Source organism: Leucopleurus acutus (assembly GCF_964270905.1).
Source record: "Leucopleurus acutus genome assembly, chromosome: 4".
NCBI lineage: Eukaryota > Metazoa > Chordata > Mammalia > Artiodactyla > Delphinidae > Leucopleurus > Leucopleurus acutus.
In genome coordinates this window covers 63,779,442-63,799,345 of record NC_139146.1, presented here as the reverse complement: position 1 = coordinate 63,799,345, position 19,904 = coordinate 63,779,442, and the positions used below count along the sequence as shown (strand labels likewise).

Here is a 19,904-nt window from a genome sequence, read left to right as displayed (position 1 = left end):
ACTATTTGCAGATGACATATTATATATAGGGAACCCTGAAGACCACCAGAAAAGCTGTTAGAATAATAAATTCAGCAAAATTGCAGGATACAAAATCAATATACAAAAATCTGTTGTATCTAATAATCAACTATCAGAAAGAGAAATTAAGAAAACAATCTTATTTACAATTGCATCAAAAAGAATACAATACCTAGGAATGAATTTAACCAAGGAGGTGAAAGACTTGTGCACTGAAAAATTATAAGACACTGATGAAAGAAACTGAAGATATAAATAAATGGAAAGATTTTCTATGCTTATGGATTGGAAGAATTAATATTGTTATAGTGTCCACACTACCCAAAGCAATCTACAGATTCAATGCAATTCCTATCAATTTCCAATGGCATTTTTCACAGAAATAGAACAAACAATCCTCATGTTTGTATGGAACGACAAAGACACTGGACAGCCAAAAAGCAATGTTGAGAAAGAACAAAGCTGGAAGCACCACACTTCCTGATTTCAAACTATATTATGCAGCTATACTAATCAAAACAGTATGGTATCGGTATAAAAACAGACACACAGATTAATGGAACAGAATAGAGAGCCCAGAAATAAACCTGTGCATATATGGTCAATTTATGACAAAGAAGCCAAGAATATACAATGGGGAAAGGCAGTCTCTTAAATAAATGGTGTTGGGGAAACTGGACAGCCACATGCAAAAGAATGAAACTGGATCACTATCTTACACCATACACAAAAATTAACTCAAAATGGATTAAAGTCTTGAACATAAGGCCTGACAACATAAAACTCTTAGACGAAACCACAGGGAGTAAGCTCCTTGACATTGGTCTTGGCAATGTATTTTTGTATGTGACACCAAAAGCAAAGGCAACAAAGCAAATATATACAAGTAAGACTACATCAATCTAAAAAGTTTCCATCAACAAAATGAAAAGGCAACCTATGGAATGGGAGAAATATTTGCAAATCATATATCTGATAATTTGGGTTAATATACAAAATATATAAAGAACTCATACAACTCAATAGAAAAAAAATCCAATCAAAAAATGGGCAAATGCTCTGAATAGACATTTTTCCAAAGAAAACGTACATATGGTCAATATGTAAATGAAAAGGTGCTCAGCATCACAAATCAGGGAAATGCAGATCAAAACCACGATGAGATATCACCTCACACCTGTTAGAATGGCAGCTGTCAAAATGACAAGAAATAACAAGTCTTGGCAAGGATATGGAGAAAAGGTATCCATCGTACACTGTTGGTGGGCATGTAAATTGATGCAGCCATTATGGAAAACACTACAGAGATTCCTCAAAAAGTTAAAAATAGAACTACCATATGTTCCAGCAATTCTACTTCTGTGTATTTATCTGAAGGAAACAAAATCACTATCTTGAAAAGGTATCTGCACCCCAGTGTTCATTACAGCATTATTTACAATAGCCAAGACATGGAAATGACCTAAGTGTCCACTAATACTGGATGAAGAAAATGGCACTGGATAAAGAATATGTGGTACATATGTATACATGTGTATATACATATAAAGAAGAAGGAAATACTGCCATTTGCAACAACATGGATGGACCTTGAGGACATTTTGCTAAATGAAATAAGGGAAAGACAGATACTGTAATGATCTCACATGTTTAATTTTAAAAAAAACCCACTGAACTCATAGATACAGAACAATCTGTTGGTTGCCAGAGGGTGGGGGTGGGCAGAATGAAGGTGGTTGAAAGGTATAAAATTCCAGTTACAAGTAAGTCCTGGGGATGTAATATACAGCATGGCGATCATAGTTAACAACACTGTATACTTGGAAGTTGCTAAAAGAATAGGTGTTAAAAGTTCTCAATTAAAAAAAAATTGTAACTGTGTGGTGATGGATGTTAACTAAATTACTGTGGTAATCATTTCACAGTATAAACATATATCAAATCATTATGTTGTACACCTAAAACTAATACAAGGTGATAATTATACCTCAAAGAAGTTGTGAAATATTAAATGTATATTGTTTTAAGATGCTAAATATGTGATGTTATGTGGCAACAGAAAAATAAACATATCCCAATCGTAATTTGAGTAAGATTTTAAAACAGAATTTGACAAGCTGATTCTAAAATTTTAGAGAGAAATGGAGAGAAGTAAGAGTAGTCAAAACAGCCTTGGTGGGGGCTTCCCTGGTGGTGCAGTGGTTGAGAGTCCACCTGCCGATGCAGGGGACGTGGGTTTGTGTCCCGGTCCGGGAAGATCCCACGTGCCATGGATCGGCTGGGCTCGTGAGCCATGGCCACTGGGCCTGTGCGTCCGGAGCCTGTGCTCCGCAACGGGAGAGGCCACAACAGTGAGAGGCCTGCATACCGCAAAAAAAAAAAAAAAAAACAGTCTTGGAAAAAAATGACAAAGTTGTAGGATCCACAATACCTGGCTTTAAGATACACAATAACGTCACAGTAATGAAGACAGTATAGTATAAAAATAGGGGACAAACAGAGCAATGGAAAAGAAGAGAGGGTCCAGAAGTAGACCCATATTTAAAACCCAGCTGATTTTCAACAAAGGCATGCAAGCAAGTTCAATGGGGAAAGGAAAGACTTTTCAACAAATGGTGTTGGAAGATTGGATATCTACTCGAGAGGGAAAAGAATCTCAATCCCCACCTCATACTGTAAACAAAAATAACTTCAAGATGGATCACAGACCCAGAGCTTCTAGAAGAAAACACAGGCGAATATGCTCCTGACTTTTGAGTAGGCAAAAATTTTCTTAGACACAGAAAGTAATAAAAGTAATAATAAAATGAAACATTGATAAATTATAATTCATCAGAATAAAAATCTGTTCATCAAAAGACCATTAAGATATATGTATAACTGATTCACTTTGCTGTACACCTGAAACGAACACAACATTGTATTGATAAATCAACTATATTCCAAAAAAAAAGACCATTAAGAAAAAGAAGTGGGAAGCCACAGAGTGGGAGAAAATATCGGCAAATTAAATCTGACTAAGATTTATATCTAGAATATACAAATAACCTTTATAACAATAATAATAAGACAATACCCAGTAATAATAGGAAAGGAACAGTCTTTTCAACAAATGGTGCTGAGACACCTGGTCATCCACACACAAAAGGAAATCGGGTCCCTACCTCACATCATACACAAAAATTAAATGGATCAAAGACGTTAAGTATAAGAGCAGCAACTATAGAACTCTTAGAATGAAACGTAAGTGTCAATCTTTGTGACGCTGGGTTAAGCAGTGCTTTCTTAGACATGACCCCAAGAACACAAGCAGGCAAAGAAAAAAAATAAACTGGACTTCATCAAAATAATAATAACTTTTGTACATCAAAGGATGCTATGAAGAAAGTAAAAAAATACTTCCACAGAATAGGATATTTGCACGTCATGTATCTGATAGAGGACTTGTACCTAGAATATATTAAGGATTCTTACAACTCGATAAAAGGACAAAATACCCAGTTAAAAAAATGGGTAAAGGACTTGAAGACAGGTCTCTAAAGAAGATATACAAATGGCCGACAAGCACGTGAAAAGATGCTCAACATCGTTACCATTAAGGAGATGCACATCAAAAGCACAATGCGATACTACTTCACACCTACTAGGATGGTTATAATCAAGCATACAGACAACAGCAAGTGTTGGTGAGGATATGGGAAAACTAGAACCCTTGGGTGCTGCTGGCAAGAATGTGAGAGACTGCAGGTGCTACAGAAAGCAGTTTGGAGTCCAAGGAACAGCCAAGAGGCCAGTGGGGCTGCAGCGTAGTGAGCAGAGGCGGCGGCTGGGGCAGTTCGTGTCGAGTCTTTTAGGCTCTTTATTTTTGCAGGTGCAATAAAAAGTCCCCCTGAGGAAGGGAACCAGATACACTGGAGGGGGAATGAGAGGACTTGCCCATGGACTGGGGGATTGGTGGTGTCCACATTTCCATCCTGATCAGCTGGTAGGATGGAGCTGCTGTTTACTGATGGAGTGAAGATTGCGAGAACAGGTTTCGTGTGAAAACCTAGGGTTCCGTTTTAACTATGTTTAGTGCTGTGTCAGGGACTAATCTTACTTTTTCCTTTTAATTAAAGAATCTTAAAGAGTTTTTGGCAGGGGCTTTTGGCTTTCCACCTGGAGACTACGTTTCCCTGCCTCCCCTTGCAGTATGTGTGGCCCTATGAGTAAATTCTTGCCAATGGAGTGAGAGTGGAAGCAGTATTGTGCTGCTTCCATGCAACAAAAATGACACTTCGAAAGAAAAAGAAATGGGGAGTTTTCAAGCCTTTGGAAGCAAAAATTTTTACAATATATTCTCTTGAATTATAGAACTCAAAAACCCCACTGTTAATAGCTAGCTACAGTTTTAATGGACTGGTTAAAAAGAAGCCCATGTGATTTGATAATATACATTTTGGTTGGAATCCATGATGCTGCTTGGCCAAATAACCTTTGTCACCATGGAGACTGTACAACCTGCGTTTTAGCTTTTTTTTTTAAGTACATCAAAGGTTTGTTTCAAATCTGACAAGTTTTGTTCGTTCAAATCTTACAAGTTACATGATGCACAAAAAGGAGCCAATGGCAAAACACACTGTACAGCTGTGTCCACCCAGTGGATCTCGTGCCCTGGGAAGGTAAGTGGATGGTCTGACTTACCTGCACATGCCACTCACTGCTCCACTTCTGTCCGCAGGTACTGGGTACAGTCTGAGATTTTTTTCAGCTGAGCAAAGTTTAATCTTTCTGAACACATAGGACATGTGCTTTCAGTGTTTAACATGCTGTTTGGAGAGGGAAAGACAGAGTAGATTAAATATTCCTTTACTTTTGGGTTATTGTGATGTGAAAACCAACTATTCCTTTCTACTTCTTAGTACATGTTCATCATGAGACTTAAGAATTAGGAATATTCAGTCTCATGCAAAATCCCCTTTAAAGAAAATGTTCTCAAAGATCACAGAAGGTTCTTCCAAGAAGACAATTTGAGTCTTTAGAGATTTTTAAGAACATGAACACATAAAGAGACCTCAGTATAAAAGTGGTTGAATAAAAGGCCTATTATTGGATAAATCTGTATGGCTGAGTGAAATGATGTGCACTTACATCTTGAATTCTGAATACAGTGCAGGGAAGTCGCAATGTGGACACACTGTCCAATCATCCTTTAACATATGTCGACCCTGGAAACAGTACGTTGAAGAATAAAATTCATCTTTATTTTTAAAACTCCCCCCATTATTCATTTATAATACATGGTTACAGTTAAAAGCCAGACAGACCTCTAAATTATGAAATTATTGATATTTCACATAGGTGGGTAATTAGAAAGAAATGGCATCAAAAGGACTAAAGCCAAATTTATCAGATTCATGTATAAAGAGAATAATCTTCAATATTGTGACACGACCTAGATTTATTTTCCTTTAAAATAAAGCTTACGTTAGCCTAGTGATGAACAAATAATCTGATATTTAAAAATTTTCTAATAATAGGTCTTAATATTAAAGTGTACAATAAAAGCCATCACTTATTAAGTGCTACAGCATGCCGGGAATTGTACTAAGGCTTCAAACACGTCCTCTCGTCAACCTGCAGTTTACCTCAATAGGCAGGTACTGTTAACTGATGGACCTAGCAAGGTAAAAGCAAATCGCACCAGGTTATGTAACCAGTAAGTGGCAGAAAGACGATCTAAGCCTAGGACCATCTGATCCCCAAGTGTGTGCTCTCCTGCCCCACAGTGCCTTCCTGATACTAACTTAGGTTATTATGTGCCTTGAATATAACTTTCAACTTTGTTGACCATGAAATTGTATGCTAAATGTTGCAGGAAATTTGAGGGATAAGATTATTTCAGAAGTGAAGAAAGTACTGACATACAACAAGTATTCAAATGGGCTATAGATATATATGCAAAGAAAGGGAAATGATGATAAAGAAACTTACTGTTGCAATGCAATATGGGATGTTATTTTTACATCCAGGACAGAGGAGTTCACACTCTGGGAGAAGAAATTCGCAGAATGGACATGGGGTTGTGGCCTCTTCTGTCTCAGATGTATCGGGTCTCCTGTGAGGAAAAATCACATGAAATGCACCTACTTCTTCACAGTCAGACTCTTGAGACTAGAGATACACGCTCCGGCCCACGGAGGAGGGAGAGGAATGAGGACTGCTTAGGCTAGTGTTCCATGGCCACCTCTGGGAGCTGGAGTTCACAGCACATTATGTGGGAGAAAACACGGGTGGGTCTGGCTGTCTCGTGTCTTCCTTGTCACTGGAGTAGTGAGCTTGCTGCTTCTCTGTCTTTCCCTTTGTGTACTGAAGTCGTAAAGGCTGTCCAGAGCTGTGCAGCACAACTTTCTGTGACAATGGCACTGTTCTAATTCTGTGCTCTCCAATACGGTAGCCATGAGCCACATGGAGCTCAGAGCACTTGAAATATGGATAGTGTGAGGAACTAAGTTTTACATTTTATTCACTTTTAATTAATTTAAATTTAAATAGCCACATGCAGCCAGCAGACACCGTATTAGACCTCATAGCTAAGAGTACTCTTGCGCGGGGACAGAAGAACCAGCGCCTCTTCAAGCTGGCACCTAGACTGGTGTGGCACGAAACTGGGGGATAAATGTGCTCTAGCTTTTTCTCCCCACCTCACTCTTCCTGATGGCAGGTATGCTGGGTCAGACTGACTTGGTCTGAAGCTACTTAGGCTTATCAGCTTTGAAAAAAAAAGGGAGTGTTCCGTGTAGCCCCTATCCAGGTTAGAGTTCTCTGCCATGAGCCCAGCTAACAATAAGTAGTATTTGCTTCCCTTTGCCATTACTGGTGTAGCCATCTCCCTTGGCTGAGATGAGAGAGTTCTGGGTCAAGATTCAGGTACACCTGAGTTCCCTGGTCAAAACGGGACTAACAGGTACCCCAGATGTCATGGCTATGAACAAGTGGTAGTACAGAACTACTACAGGATTGCAGGTAATTTTTCCTCTTGTAAAGATGAGTGCTACCTTCTCCTAGTTTTCCTGTTGAAAACCAGGCTTTCTGAAGTGAGGATATGCCTCATGTGCCTTTGGAGCTACACAGGATTTCCAAATGAAGTCTCTTGGCAGTAGGCGGTACAACTACCAAGTTTCTTACACTGAGAAATACCCACTCTTTGTCTGTGGCAGACACGCTGTTTGCTGCCTCCCTAATAGCCATCTTTCCTTCTTCCTTGCCAAGAGAACTTGGTTTTTACTCAGCAGTATGCTTTTCAGCTAGAGGTAGCCACGCGGCTGAGTAGTGAGATGTAAATGCAAGTCCTGGGGGTGGTGTCCTTCCTAACTAAAAAGGCAAAAGACCTTTTCATCTTTTAATTTCCCTCCTTCTTTCTGCGTTGAATGGGGTACATGATGTCACCCCACCATGACAACCACCACTGTGCAGCCATGAGGAGGAAACCTGTGTGCTCTGGATGGTAAAGCCAAAAGGCAGAGGGATCGGTCCTTGGTGACATCGGGACACGGCACCACCAGCCCTGGGCTACGATGCCTTGTGCGTGAGTCACATAAATCAGATAAAGCCGTCGTTGGGTTTCCAGGTGCTGGTAGCTGAGTACAGTCCTAATTGCTACCCCCAATCTGTGTTCTTGTTGAGCCCACATAATAGCAGCTACGTTCTGAAAGATACGCTTGTGAAATGCGATTAGATGGTAGAAACAGCCGCCTACCTGACCATTGCCTCAATCTTCTTTTTGTATTTGACATCTATCTTGTTGCGGTACTCGGGCCTCATCAACATGGCTGCAAAGCTGAAGGCAGAGTTCTTCAGGCCGGCCCTGTGACACTCGATCACGGTAGATGTCAGGATCGGCACGATGTCTGCAACGCAAACGGAGGAGCAGAAAGAGCACGTTGCCTCTACTGGCGTGATGCCAGGATTGCACCTCTCTAAATTTGCTTTTTCTGACAAAGAACCAGAAGTGGACTGTTTAACGAGGAAAGGGCACGGCAGTGGAGTCAGGTAACTGCTCACCACAATGTCTTTCCCCTGATTATACTGTGTTTTGCCTGTAACACCAGGACCCACACTCCCTTGAGGTAACCTTTTGCGTGCGTCCTTCCCCGCCTCTGAGAGAGTTTTGCATTTGACAGGACTGCTGATGAATCGGTGGGGAGATTAACAATTTCATGCACTAACCTCTCTGCGTGCACCTGTTTCTTCAGGACAGATACCTAAAAGTCAAATTACTGGCTCAAAGAACGTGACTTTAAAGAACAAATACTCCTAGCACAAATTGCGAAACTGCTTTCTAGAAAGGCCACAACAATGTCCATTCCATCCCACCAGCAGTCATGAGAATGCCTGTCCTATCACACCCGTTGCCAGCATGGTGAACAATTATTTTAGTCTTTTTTATGTAACAAAAAAGAACACATTTAGAGAATAGGGGTTGGTGAATTATGACCCGTGAGCTAAATCTGGCCCTCTGTTTCTGTATGGCCCATTTGCTAAGAAAGACTTTTACATTTTTAAACGACTGGAAAAAAAAATCAAAAGGAGAAGAATATTTTGCGACATGTGAAAGGTTTATGAGGTTCAAATTTTAGTGTCCAAAAGAATAAAGTTCTGTTGGAACACAGCCATGCTCATCCATTTATGTATGGGTCACGCCGAAACGGCAGAGTTGAATAGTTGCAACAGAGACCACGTGGCCCACAAAGCCCCAAACATTCGACATCTGACCCTTTACAGCAAACGTTTGTTGATTCCGTCATGGAATGTGACAAAATCTAATCACTGAAAAATGTTATTATGACAAGTCTTTTAGAATACTGGGACCTTTTTCAGAGGCAATGGTCTACAGTGGTTGAGAACACAGAGTCAGACTTACTGGCTGACAGTATGGTCTTGGGCAAGTGTTACCTCACTTCTTTTGCCCCAGTTTGCTTATCTGTAAATAGGGAAAATAACAATAGGCCCCTTGTGTGCAATCTTGAGACTGTTTTTCTTGGAAGGATCTGCCTGAAACTGGGATCTGGGAACTTGGATTTTGGGAGAGTTCCTGCCATTTCCAGAACTGAGAAGAGTGGCTGCCTGTGCCTGACCTTTTTGTACAAACGATAGGGTTTATGCAGAACACCTGCTTTCTGGGAATCTGAAAATTTGGTACATGCTAAGCAGGGGGTGCTGACATGGCCAGCTCCCCAAGACCACCCCTGGGTACCGAGTCTCTCACAAGCACCCTGGTAGACACCACCTTCCACGTGCTGCCTGGAGGTGCTGAGTGTGTCCAGTGTGACTTTACTGGGGGGGGAGTGGTGGCAGGGAGCTGTGGACGCTCGCCCCTGACCTCCGGCCCCCCACCCCCCGCACCTTTTCCCTCTGCCGATTTTGCTTTGTATCCTTTCCCTGTAATAAATCTTAGCTTTAGCACTACTATATGTTGAGTTATGTGAATCCCCCTCGTGAGTTTTCACGCCTGGGGGTGGTCTTGGGGACGGGCGCCGGTTACACCACTTTGTGGGGTTGCTGTGAGGATTAAATGAGTTACTACGTGTAGAGAAGAGCGGCTGGCAGAGTCCGTGAGGATGATCTTGGCGTGCTACAGTCGGGCAGACATGGGGACAACAGGCTCCTCTCAGTACTCACGTGACGGAAATTTGCTGATGTTGTTGGCCACCCGGATAAGCATACGTGCCCCTTTCATATGATCTCCACTTTTAACGTGAATCTGAAATAAATGATAAATTTTACTCTTCTTAGAGACTTTGATTAACCCTAATCCATGTTTCATTCACCCAAATAAACAACTCCTTGATTGTGACCCTGAACGGGTGGTCACGGGCTCCTTGCAGCCTTACTTTAATGCCACTTGGGGTTTCTCTCTTACTTATCCTCCTTCCAGCAGCTGCTACCTGGCCCCCTGGCCTCACTGGCCTCACCCCTACTCTACACTCAGCTTTTTAGTTTGCCTGAGACCACTCAACATGAGTTCAAATCCTTGGTCCATCTCTTACTGGCCATTATGGGAGGACTAACAAGTTGTTGTGAGACCTGAAAGCTGAGTCATGAGTTAGGCAGGAGAAAGGATGAGTTGTTATAGGAAGAGGGCTCTGCCTGTGTAAGGGAAGGGGCAACGATGGTTGGAGGGGCCTGAGCTTAGGTAAGTACGAGTGGGATCTGTGATGAAAGGAGGGGGTCCACTTAGGATGACATGAGGCTGGGGAGTTGGCAGGGCCAGACCACAATGTCACTGCTGTCGTCCAGTGAGAGGAGGCGGTCCACAGAGGGCAGGCAGTGGGGATGGAGAGAAGTAGACAGACGAGGAGTCAGAACTGATGATATCTGGTGAGAACGTGAAGGGTGAGTACAGAATAACTCCCAGGCATAACATCCATCCAGTCTAAGCACGTGGATGATGGTATAATTTACTGAGCACTGCAATGTAATTCATAAATACTAACTGAATCTAAAGTCACCCTCCACTGACTCCCTGGGCCTCAGGCTACCCAGCTCAGCCACCCATGTGCGAAGGCCCCAGGCTGTCCTTCAGCCAAAGCCCCTGCCTCAGCTCTGCGGAGGAAGCATCCACCAAAGCCAAGTCTCCATTTCCCCTGAAATGTGGCTTTCTCCAGTCCTTTGTGTCAAAGAGGGCTGTGACATTTTTACATCAATTCTTATTTGATAAGGTCTAATAGTTTCCCTTTTGATACCACAAGCAGTTAAAAATCTTGAAAATATCTGGTGCTTGAATAAGAGACCTAGAGCAGAGGGGAAAAGTCACACAGGTGCTCTTCAGTGGAAGGGGAAGAGGATGTCTGGTCCAGTGGAAGTGATGGGCCAGCTCTTGGGGCTGGAGGAAAAGAAAAAGACTCGAGAACCATCCCTATGGCTTTTAGTGGAAGAAAGCCCTGGTCCTGGAGGGCTTCTTACAGCAATCCCTATTTTTGTTCCCATCTTCCACTAACTTGTTTCTATCCTCCCCTCCACCCCTAAAGGCTGGATTCTGTGCCCCGGCACATTGGCACCAGCACTGACGTCTGAAGCTGAGAAAGTCCTCCCTCCCCCTTTGTATTCCTTTCTGTACGAGAGAAGGGACCCCATGTGGCTCCGAAGGGAAATACACTCCTGGTGGTTGCAAGTTGGAATTCTAAGTTTTCTCTTACAATCAGGACTATAGACCTATGGGGCCTAAAATGGTAGCCACTAGTCACATGTGGCTAGTTAAATAAAAATTAAGATTATATAAAATTTACAGTTCATCAGTTGCACTATCTGTATTCCAAGTGCTCCACAGCCAGGCTAGTGGATACAGAACACTTCTAGCACTGCAGAAAGTTCTGTTGGGCAGTGCTGTTATGGACCATAATAAGGATCTAAGCCATTCATAACGTGATTGCTGTAACCTAGAAAGCTTCAAAATTGCATAAGCTCTTGTGGTCTGGCCTGAAAACCGACTTAGCATTAATATGGAAAGATGTACTTTGACATAAATGAAAATTTGTAAAAGTATGTAAGTTGGCATCTACCTGTATTTTTACAAAGATATGTGTCTGTATATAACTATGTGTGTGTGTGTGTGTGTGTGTATATATATATACACACATATAACATTTATGTAAATTATAAATAGAAGTATTTCAGGTTTGCATGTTCTATTTTGTTTTTATTGAAAATCACTGATTAAAAAATACCAGTGATTTTTATGGACATAAATATATTCCTAATGTAAAAAAAGGGTGCACACATGTATTTTAGAAATATGGAGGATATATACAACAGTGTTAACAACTGTTATATCTGGTGATGGATTTAAAGGGGGCAAGTTATTTTTTCATTATACTTTTCTATATTCTCTAAATTTTCTCATTGAATATCTATTTGATATTCAGATGAAAACTAAATAGTATTAAAACACAGTGGAATTGTATAAAATCCACTATCCTAGAATTAATAAACTTAGGAAGCTCTGGTTAAACAAAAATGTTTTCCGTAAATCTTTTTTTGACCAAGTAATACATTTACATGCTTCAAAATCAAAACAGTATAAAAAGATATACTATATGGAGAAACCTGTTCTCCCTCTTCTCCCCTGACTGGGTTTGGTGCCACGCCTCCTCTGCTCCACACCTTGATCCCTTTAGGAAACTATGTTTCCTAGGCTTTTTAAAAAAAGTATATTTCTAATTTTATTTGCAATGAAAACATATATATATATTTCTGCCTTGTGCTACACAAAAGGCAGCATATTGTATAATTATTCTGTATCTTGCTTTTTCGGTAAACGCTACAGAGATCTAGGAAATGGCTCTAATCCAATGGAGAGGTGCCCAGAACGAAAGCCCTTCAGGTGATTAGCACACCTGGCAGACTGTGTCCCAAGTCACTCAAAGGGCCTCACCTTCACTAGTATGTAACTGTGCAGAATCATGAGGTTGGTGGCCATTTCAGAGGGAATTTTGATCTTCTGAGATTTAAGTTCTGCATACATGCTGAAGAGAACGTCATGTGCATTCCGATAGTTTCCTTGAAAACAGGTGGTAAGATGACATTACTGTAAAGGATGAAATCTTAGGACTTTCTATGGGCCACCATTTTACAGGTGGATTTTGTTAATCATCTTATTAAGTTACTAAGTAATAAAGAATGACATTTAATTCCATATTTTCCAAAATTGTATTCCATATTTATGAACATTTAAAAGAATCAGCTTGCAAAAATCAGTGAAGATGTCAGACTAATTCTGACTTGTTCAATGAGTATTTACAGAGCATAGACATGAACAGAACCATTCTAGAGATTCTATAAACAGTCCCTGCGTGTTATAAAAAACTAGGTCAATAAGAATACCACATCGTCTTCCACCTTGTAATATGTTTTATATTGTTAAGGCCAAACACCTGGGATGGAAAGAAAGTGTAGTGAAAGTGCAGGGGGCTCTGTGGGCTGGAGAGGTCAGAGAAGCCGTCGTCCAGGAGACAGAACTGTGAGGAGGAGAGGAACTAGCACCGAACATGAGAAGGCTTCAGTGGGGCTGTTCTGTGATGGTGAATGATTTTACTTCCCTGAAGCCCAGAAATGGTCATCCACCTAGCCTTTTGGGCTCAATGCAATCCTAGATTAGAAATGGACAGAGAAGGGACTGGAGCTGGCTTCTACTACTTGTTTGGGGAGAAAAGCATGCCTACTGGGGACCTACCTGCAGACTGCTCTTCACTGGCAATGATGATGGCAGTCCGGGCGGCTTCTCGGTACTGCTTCAGGGCCATGTACAAGCGGAACAGGTACTTGGCATCCTGACATACAAGCCGTTAGAGAAACATCACTTTCTGCATTTGCTAAAGGGAGAAACATCTAAAATTTTGCATTTCTGTTAGAATCACATTCACATTCCAGTAACTGAGGGTTGAAATTTTTTTTTTTTTTAAAGAAGATGTTTGGGGGTAGGAGTTTATTAATTAATTAATTTTTGCTGTGTTGCGTCTTCGTTTCTGTGCGAGGGCTTTCTCTAGTTGTGGCAAGCGGGGGCCACTCTTCATCGCGGTGCACAGGCCTCTCACCATTGCGGCCTCTCTTGTTGTGGAGCACAGGCTCCAGACGTGCAGGCTCAGTAGTTGTGGCTCACGGGCCTAACTGCTCCGCGGCATGTGGGATCCTCCCAGACCAGGGCTCGAACCGTGTCCCCTGCATTGGCAGGCAGATTCGCAACCACTGTGCCACCAGGGAAGCCCAAAATTGTTTTTTTTTTTTAAAGCCAACAAATAAAGAATTATTTATCGGGCTTCCCTGGTGGCGCAGTGGTTGGGGGTCCGCCTCCCGATGCAGGGGATGCAGGTTCGTGCCCCGGTCCAGGAGGATCCCACGTGCTGCGGAGCGGCTGGGCCCGTTGGCCATGGCCGCTGAGCCTGCGCGTCCGTCCGGAGCCTGTGCTCCACAATGGGAGAGGCCGCAGTGATGGGAGGCCCGCGTACCGCAAAAAAACAAACAAAAAAAGAATTATTTATCAAGTATTTATTCAGGGTTTAATATGTGCCAGGTAAGTATTCTAAGTATCCTTAGAAGTAATAACTCGGTTAAATCCTCATACCCTCCCTGGGAGGAAGGTGCGATTTTGTACTAATTTCATTGATGAGAAACTGAAACACAACAGCACCTCTCCAGAGCCAGGATCTGAAGCACAGTGGTCTGGCTTCAGAGTCTGCGTGCTAACCCTAGTCCATAGCGTTCTCTCTCATGTGCTTCAAACGGAAAGGTGCTCTAATACAATGTAGCAACTTCGCAAGATTTCAAAAATTTTTATACCTATATAAATTTCTCTGGCCTATAAAATTTTCTTTGGCCCATTTTCCATTTCTATGTTAACTCTAAACAATTTCACATACTTGATGCTGGTGTGCTGATTATCAGAATAAGTGGACATAAGGTGAGGTGATTCGGCACAGTTTAAGGGCCTGTGCCCTTTGGCAAATTAACTTAGCCTCCCTGGGTCTCAGTGTCTTTATCTGTAAAATACAGAAAATGGACTCAGGGATCAGGATGGCTACAATCCTCTCCAGCTATGACATTCCAGCACCTTGTATCCAAATCACTTACAACTGACCCTTGAACAATGCTGGGGTTAGGGGACGCCGACCTCCACGCAGTTGAAAATCAGTGTTTAATTTATAGTCACCCTTCTGTATCTGCAGTTCCTCTGTATCCTCGGATTCAATCAACCTGAGATTGGGTAGTACTATAGTATTTACTATTGAAAAAAATCTGTGTATAAGCGGACCTGTGCAGTTCACACCCGCGTCGTTCAAGGGCCAGCTGTACTCGAGTTTCCTTCACAAGCAGATCCCCTTAAAACACCAAAGCAAAAGTGAAAAAAAAGGCTCTAGGGGCATTCTGAAAGGAGTCTGTCCTCCTTAGGACTGAGAGAAGACCAACTTCTGCACAAAATCCAAGAGTCACCTCTTTCGAAAACGTGTTCTTAATGATTTATTTCTATTTTATATTTTCAGTGAGTTACTTTTACGGTAAATAGGATTTTTATTAAGTCCCCAAATTTCTGAAATATGAACAAAGTACACTGATTTTTAGGGATTAGTGCTAACTCATGGTTTTAGTAATCATTTTCATAGTTCCTAGAATAAATAAAACTCTATAACATTTGAGAGAAATTGTGGGTGGTGAGGATTGTTACCCAGAAGGGCGTGGCTATTTCACAGGGGGTAATGCCAATTTCAAAGTGAATGTACACAACATCTAAAATGCAGGGTCTGTCTAGATGACCTAAAGCTGCACCCAGAAAGAAAACTTTTTACATCTATGATGCAAAAGCCATAATAGATAAAAACAGGGCAGAATAAAGTAAAACCATAACTAAGATACTTGAGAATCTCAGTGGCGAAAACACTTTAAGTACCTTAGGCATGCCATCACTCTCCCCCATAAGGTGGTCTATCAGTTGACTGGTCAGCAGTTCATCTTTGGCCTGACCAACCTGTTTAGGAAGAGAAAGAAACAATATAAGTCCAGCATCTTAAACTTAGGAAGGGGTGGTCGTGGACGGCGGGGTGGGGGGGGGAGGACAAATAATCTACTGAGGAGATGAAATTTAAAAATTGTGTAAAGATACCTATAATCAAGTGCCTGAAACATGATGTAAGCTCAGGGTATGTCTTCATTCATTTGCAGAGTCTCCATTAATAAAAATCCATCCTTAGAAGCTATAGCTTTCCTAAGTTGCCGTATCAAAATACTGTGGTATTTTTTTTTTACACACCGAGAGAATGTACTTCTTGGATGTTTCAATAAAAACTTTCTTAAGATAAGTGACTATGACATGGAGAGAATGCCATCTTGAGCACAGGAACTGGGCCTTATACAACAATATACCTCCAAGTGCCTCATCTCCAGCAGCTCCCTGAGAAAAGGCACTTGCATATGGCTACGTGTAATTTAAAGTAGAAATAAAAGTACGGCCAGAGGGTCCCAGAAGAGGGCAGGCAGCTGGAAATGTGGGGTGGAGTTCTAGAGAGGACTTTGGCCTGGAAATCTGGATTTGAGAGTCATCTCCATAAAGCTCAGACTTAAATCACTGCCGTGTTGATCAGGAAAATTATTTATCAAATTGGAGGACGGAAATGTATTAGATTTAGATAGTAGGAATAGTTAATGACAAGATTAGGCGGCTTAAGAGTCTTGTGTCTATAAAAAAGAGGTGAGCCAAGAACCCAACTGGAGCTCAGCCGAGGAGAAGGAACACTGAACAGCGCAGTCACATTAGCGATACAGTGAGAAAAGCTACCAGAAAAGAAAGGAAACTCATTAGGGACAGAGCAACATGTTGGCCTAGCTTGCCACCCCTCCGGGAAAGTGTAAGGAAAAGTTCGGAAGTTCTTTGTGCAGGAGAGGAAGGGTGAGATCAGCTGACTTGAGCACAGAAGAGGTTGCCGTGAACCTGTGGGGGACAGAGGCTCTCGGGCTGCAGAATTTCTGCACGCTCCACTGACCGTGGTCGTCACCAGTGTAGGAAAGCTAAGCTTTGACCAATCTGTTGCCTCTGCTCTCGCCACTGCTCTAAGGAAGGAAGAGAAGGTAGAGCTCATCACCTCGATGGCTTTTGTGCGTGGCTTTGGGTGAATAAGCCCGTACGGAGAAATGGTTAAAGCAAGGGCTTTGGGGTCAGCCTGCCTGAGGTCAAAAGATAACCTGTGCGATCCAGAGCAGGCCACTCTTGCGACCTCAGAGGATAAAAATAATACCTAACTCACAGAACTGTTGTAAGGATTAAATAAGTTAATACACATAAAGGGCTTGGACTGGTGCCAAACAGGCAGTGTTGCCAGCTAAAGCAAACAAAAAATATAAGATGCCCAGTTAAGTTTGAATTTCAGGGACTTGAGCACACCCAAGACATTAGGATAGATGGAAAGGGGAGCCAGCAGGGAACAGATGTGGCCACTCAGAATTAAAGTTAAAAGAAGGGTGGAGACAGAATGCTGAGGACACTTCCACTGACGGCCAGAGGAGCCAGAGAAGAAGGCTGAGAAGGGACCATCTGAGGAGTACCTGGAGAGCAGAGAAGCAGTGTTCTAAGGGAGTAAGAAGTTCGAGAAAGATGCGCTGTAATAGCGTAAAATGCTGCCATAACATGGGGTAGGGTGCAGGCTGAGAAGGGACGTCCGTATTTAGCAAGGATGAGATCAGTGGGGACCTTTTAGAGAAGGTTTACAGAGGGGTGAAGGCAGAAGCTGACTGCAAGGTGAGCAGGCCCCCCACAAAGCTAACCGTCGGATGCTGTACAGACCCATCTTTCCCATCCCTATCGTGGGTTCTCTCAGGTGATGATTCCCAACTAGGGGTCTATTACTGCCCCCCTTCTCCAACACACACACCAAGAAGGTATTTCAGAACTCTGAGGTGTAGAGGATGGGGGTGGGGGTGAGTGAAGCATGAACATTTTAAAGATGTTCTCAAATGATTAAGGGCTATGCCTTCTGGTTGAGAATCAGCAGGTACCAGTGCACAGGTTGTGAGAAAATGCATGTTACAAGTTAAGGTGATTTATTTTTTTCAGGGGAGGGGTCTCAAGGTGGAAAGAAGATAAAGGGATAAAGGAATGGGAAGGAAACTAATATCACCTGCATAGTAGTTTCAATAAATATTGAGTATCCACAATGTGCTAAACACTCTATAAAGAGATGGGCCTTTGACCTTGAGGAACTACTAATCTGAAGGGGGTTAACTGTAGCAGTAAGTAAGGTTCAGAGTACTTACAGGATTCTAAGGAGGGTGAAATTTCATCCAGAGGACAGTTCAGGAAAACTTTACAGGGAGTGGCGTGTCAAGTGGGTCCTGCATGTTGGGTAGGAGGCAGGGGTGCAGGAGGGAGGGCGTCCTAGGTGTGGGTAACAGCAAGAGCAAAGGAGCAATATCAAGAAATTATTGTTGGGGGGGCTTCCCTGGTGGCGCAGTGGTTGAGAGTCCGCCTGCCGATGTAGGGGATGTGGGTTCGTGCCCCGGTTCGGGAGGATCCCACGTGCCGTGGAGCGGCTGGGCCCGTAAGCCATGGCCGCTGAGCCTGCACGTCTGGAGCCTGTGCTCCGCAATGGGAGAGGCCACAACAGTGAGAGGCCCGCGTACCGCAAAAAAAAAAAAAAGAAATTATTGTTGGAGAAACTGGAATCCCAATACATTGTTGCTGGGAATGTAAAGTGGTGTAGCTGCTTTGGGAAACAGTTTGGCAGTTCCTCAAAATGTTAAACATAGACTTAACATGTGGCCTAGCAGTTCTGCTCTTGGGTATATACCCAAGAGAAATGAAAACACATGTCCACACAAAAACTTGTAGACAAATGTTCACAGCAGCATTATTCATAATAGCCCCAAAGTGGAAACAACCCAAATGTGTATCAACTGATGAATGGATAAACGCAGTGTGTACACATTCAATTAAATATTATTAGGCTTTAAGAGGAATTAAGTACTGATACATGTTACAACAATGCATCTATCTGATGAAACGACTTGTATCCTGAATATATAATACAGTCCTACAAATCAGTAAGAATGAGATACAGTTAAAAATTAGAAAAAAGATTTGAACAGAACTTCATAAAAGAGGATATTTGAATGGCTAATGAACACATGAAAAAATGCTCACTTTCATTATTCTTTTGAAAAATGAACTAAAACCATATGAGATACCACGGCACATCTATCAGAATAGTTACAATGAAATAGACTGATAAGTGCTGGTGAAGATGGGAAGCAACTACATTCTTTTACATTGTTGGTAGAGTGAAACTGGTACAACTACTTTGAAAAAAATGTTTGGCAGTACCTACTATTGCTGAAGATATATATGCTCTGTGACCTAATAATTCTATTCATGGATATATACCCAATAAAACTGAGGGCTTATTTATGTACACAAAAAGACATGAACAGCATTATGGCAACTTTATTCATAATATGCCCAAACTGAGACAACCTAAATGTCCATTAACAGAATAATGGGTAAAGAAATTGTGACAGTCATATGGTGGAATACTACACAGCAATGAATAAGAATGAACTATTGCTACACATGATAACACAGATGCTTTCGCAGACTTAATGCTGACTGAAAGAAATTGGACACAAAAGAGAACATATGTATGGTTTCATTTACATGAAATCCATAAACATGTAAAACCAATCTATAAGAATAGAAGTCAGAATTGTGGTTACCCCTGGTGGGGAACACTGATTGGGAGGCAGCAGTGGGCCTTCTGGGCCCAGCTTGATCTGGATGGGGGTTACACAGGTGTACACAGATTTTATTTGAAAAAACTAATCGAGTTGCATATTTAAGATTCGTGCATTTTACTGTATGCAAGTTACACCTAAAAGAAAATGCAAAGGTTCTTATCTTTTAGAGATAGATTTTGTATCCACAAACGAAATGATATGATGTCTGTGGTTTGCTTTAAAATAATATAGGGAAAGAGGGTGGAGGTATGAATAAAATATGACTGGCCACGTGTGGACAGCTGTTGAAATGAGATGATGGGTATCTGGGGGTTTGTTATGCTGTTTGGTCTACTTTTGTAAATGTTTGGAAATTTCCTCAAAAAGTTAAAAAAATAATTAGCATTCATGAAAGTTTCATTCCAGAGTTAACTTACAGTTTCAATTGCCATTTCTATTGCTGCATTGTCTTCTGAGCTTGGACATTTCAGCAAGTGTTTAAGTGCCTGAAATGAGAATTGAATAGAAATTAAAAATTTTCAGACTGCTTTCACATTGGGAAAAACAAAGTTGTCACACAAACAAAGTAATCACAGTTTGTGAAAGTATCTTCATCTTAACCAGGAGCTTGCACAGTGCTGAGTCTTAAAATA

At 41.8% G+C, this 19,904-nt stretch overlaps 1 protein-coding gene across 3 annotated transcripts in view; it reads right to left on the bottom strand.

Annotated features, from left to right (window-relative positions):
* Positions 1–19,904, bottom strand: part of WDR19 (WD repeat domain 19) — an 84,028-nt gene that overhangs the window by 3,919 nt on the left and 60,205 nt on the right. For 2 of the 3 annotated variants that reach the window (XM_082838831.1, XM_082838832.1), the window contains exons 28-36: positions 19,689–19,757; positions 15,440–15,517; positions 13,232–13,328; positions 12,434–12,558; positions 9,682–9,763; positions 7,760–7,910; positions 5,995–6,118; positions 5,152–5,228; positions 4,303–4,829 (exon numbers count right to left, since the gene is read on the bottom strand). In XM_082838831.1, the coding sequence (XP_082694957.1) occupies positions 4,718–4,829; positions 5,152–5,228; positions 5,995–6,118; positions 7,760–7,910; positions 9,682–9,763; positions 12,434–12,558; positions 13,232–13,328; positions 15,440–15,517; positions 19,689–19,757 (915 nt within the window). In that variant the 3' untranslated portion in view covers positions 4,303–4,717. Of the gene's footprint in view, positions 1–4,302; positions 4,830–5,151; positions 5,229–5,994; positions 6,119–7,759; positions 7,911–9,681; positions 9,764–12,433; positions 12,559–13,231; positions 13,329–15,439; positions 15,518–19,688; positions 19,758–19,904 lie in introns of those variants that run through there. The other variant, XM_082838830.1, reaches the window with a different exon arrangement.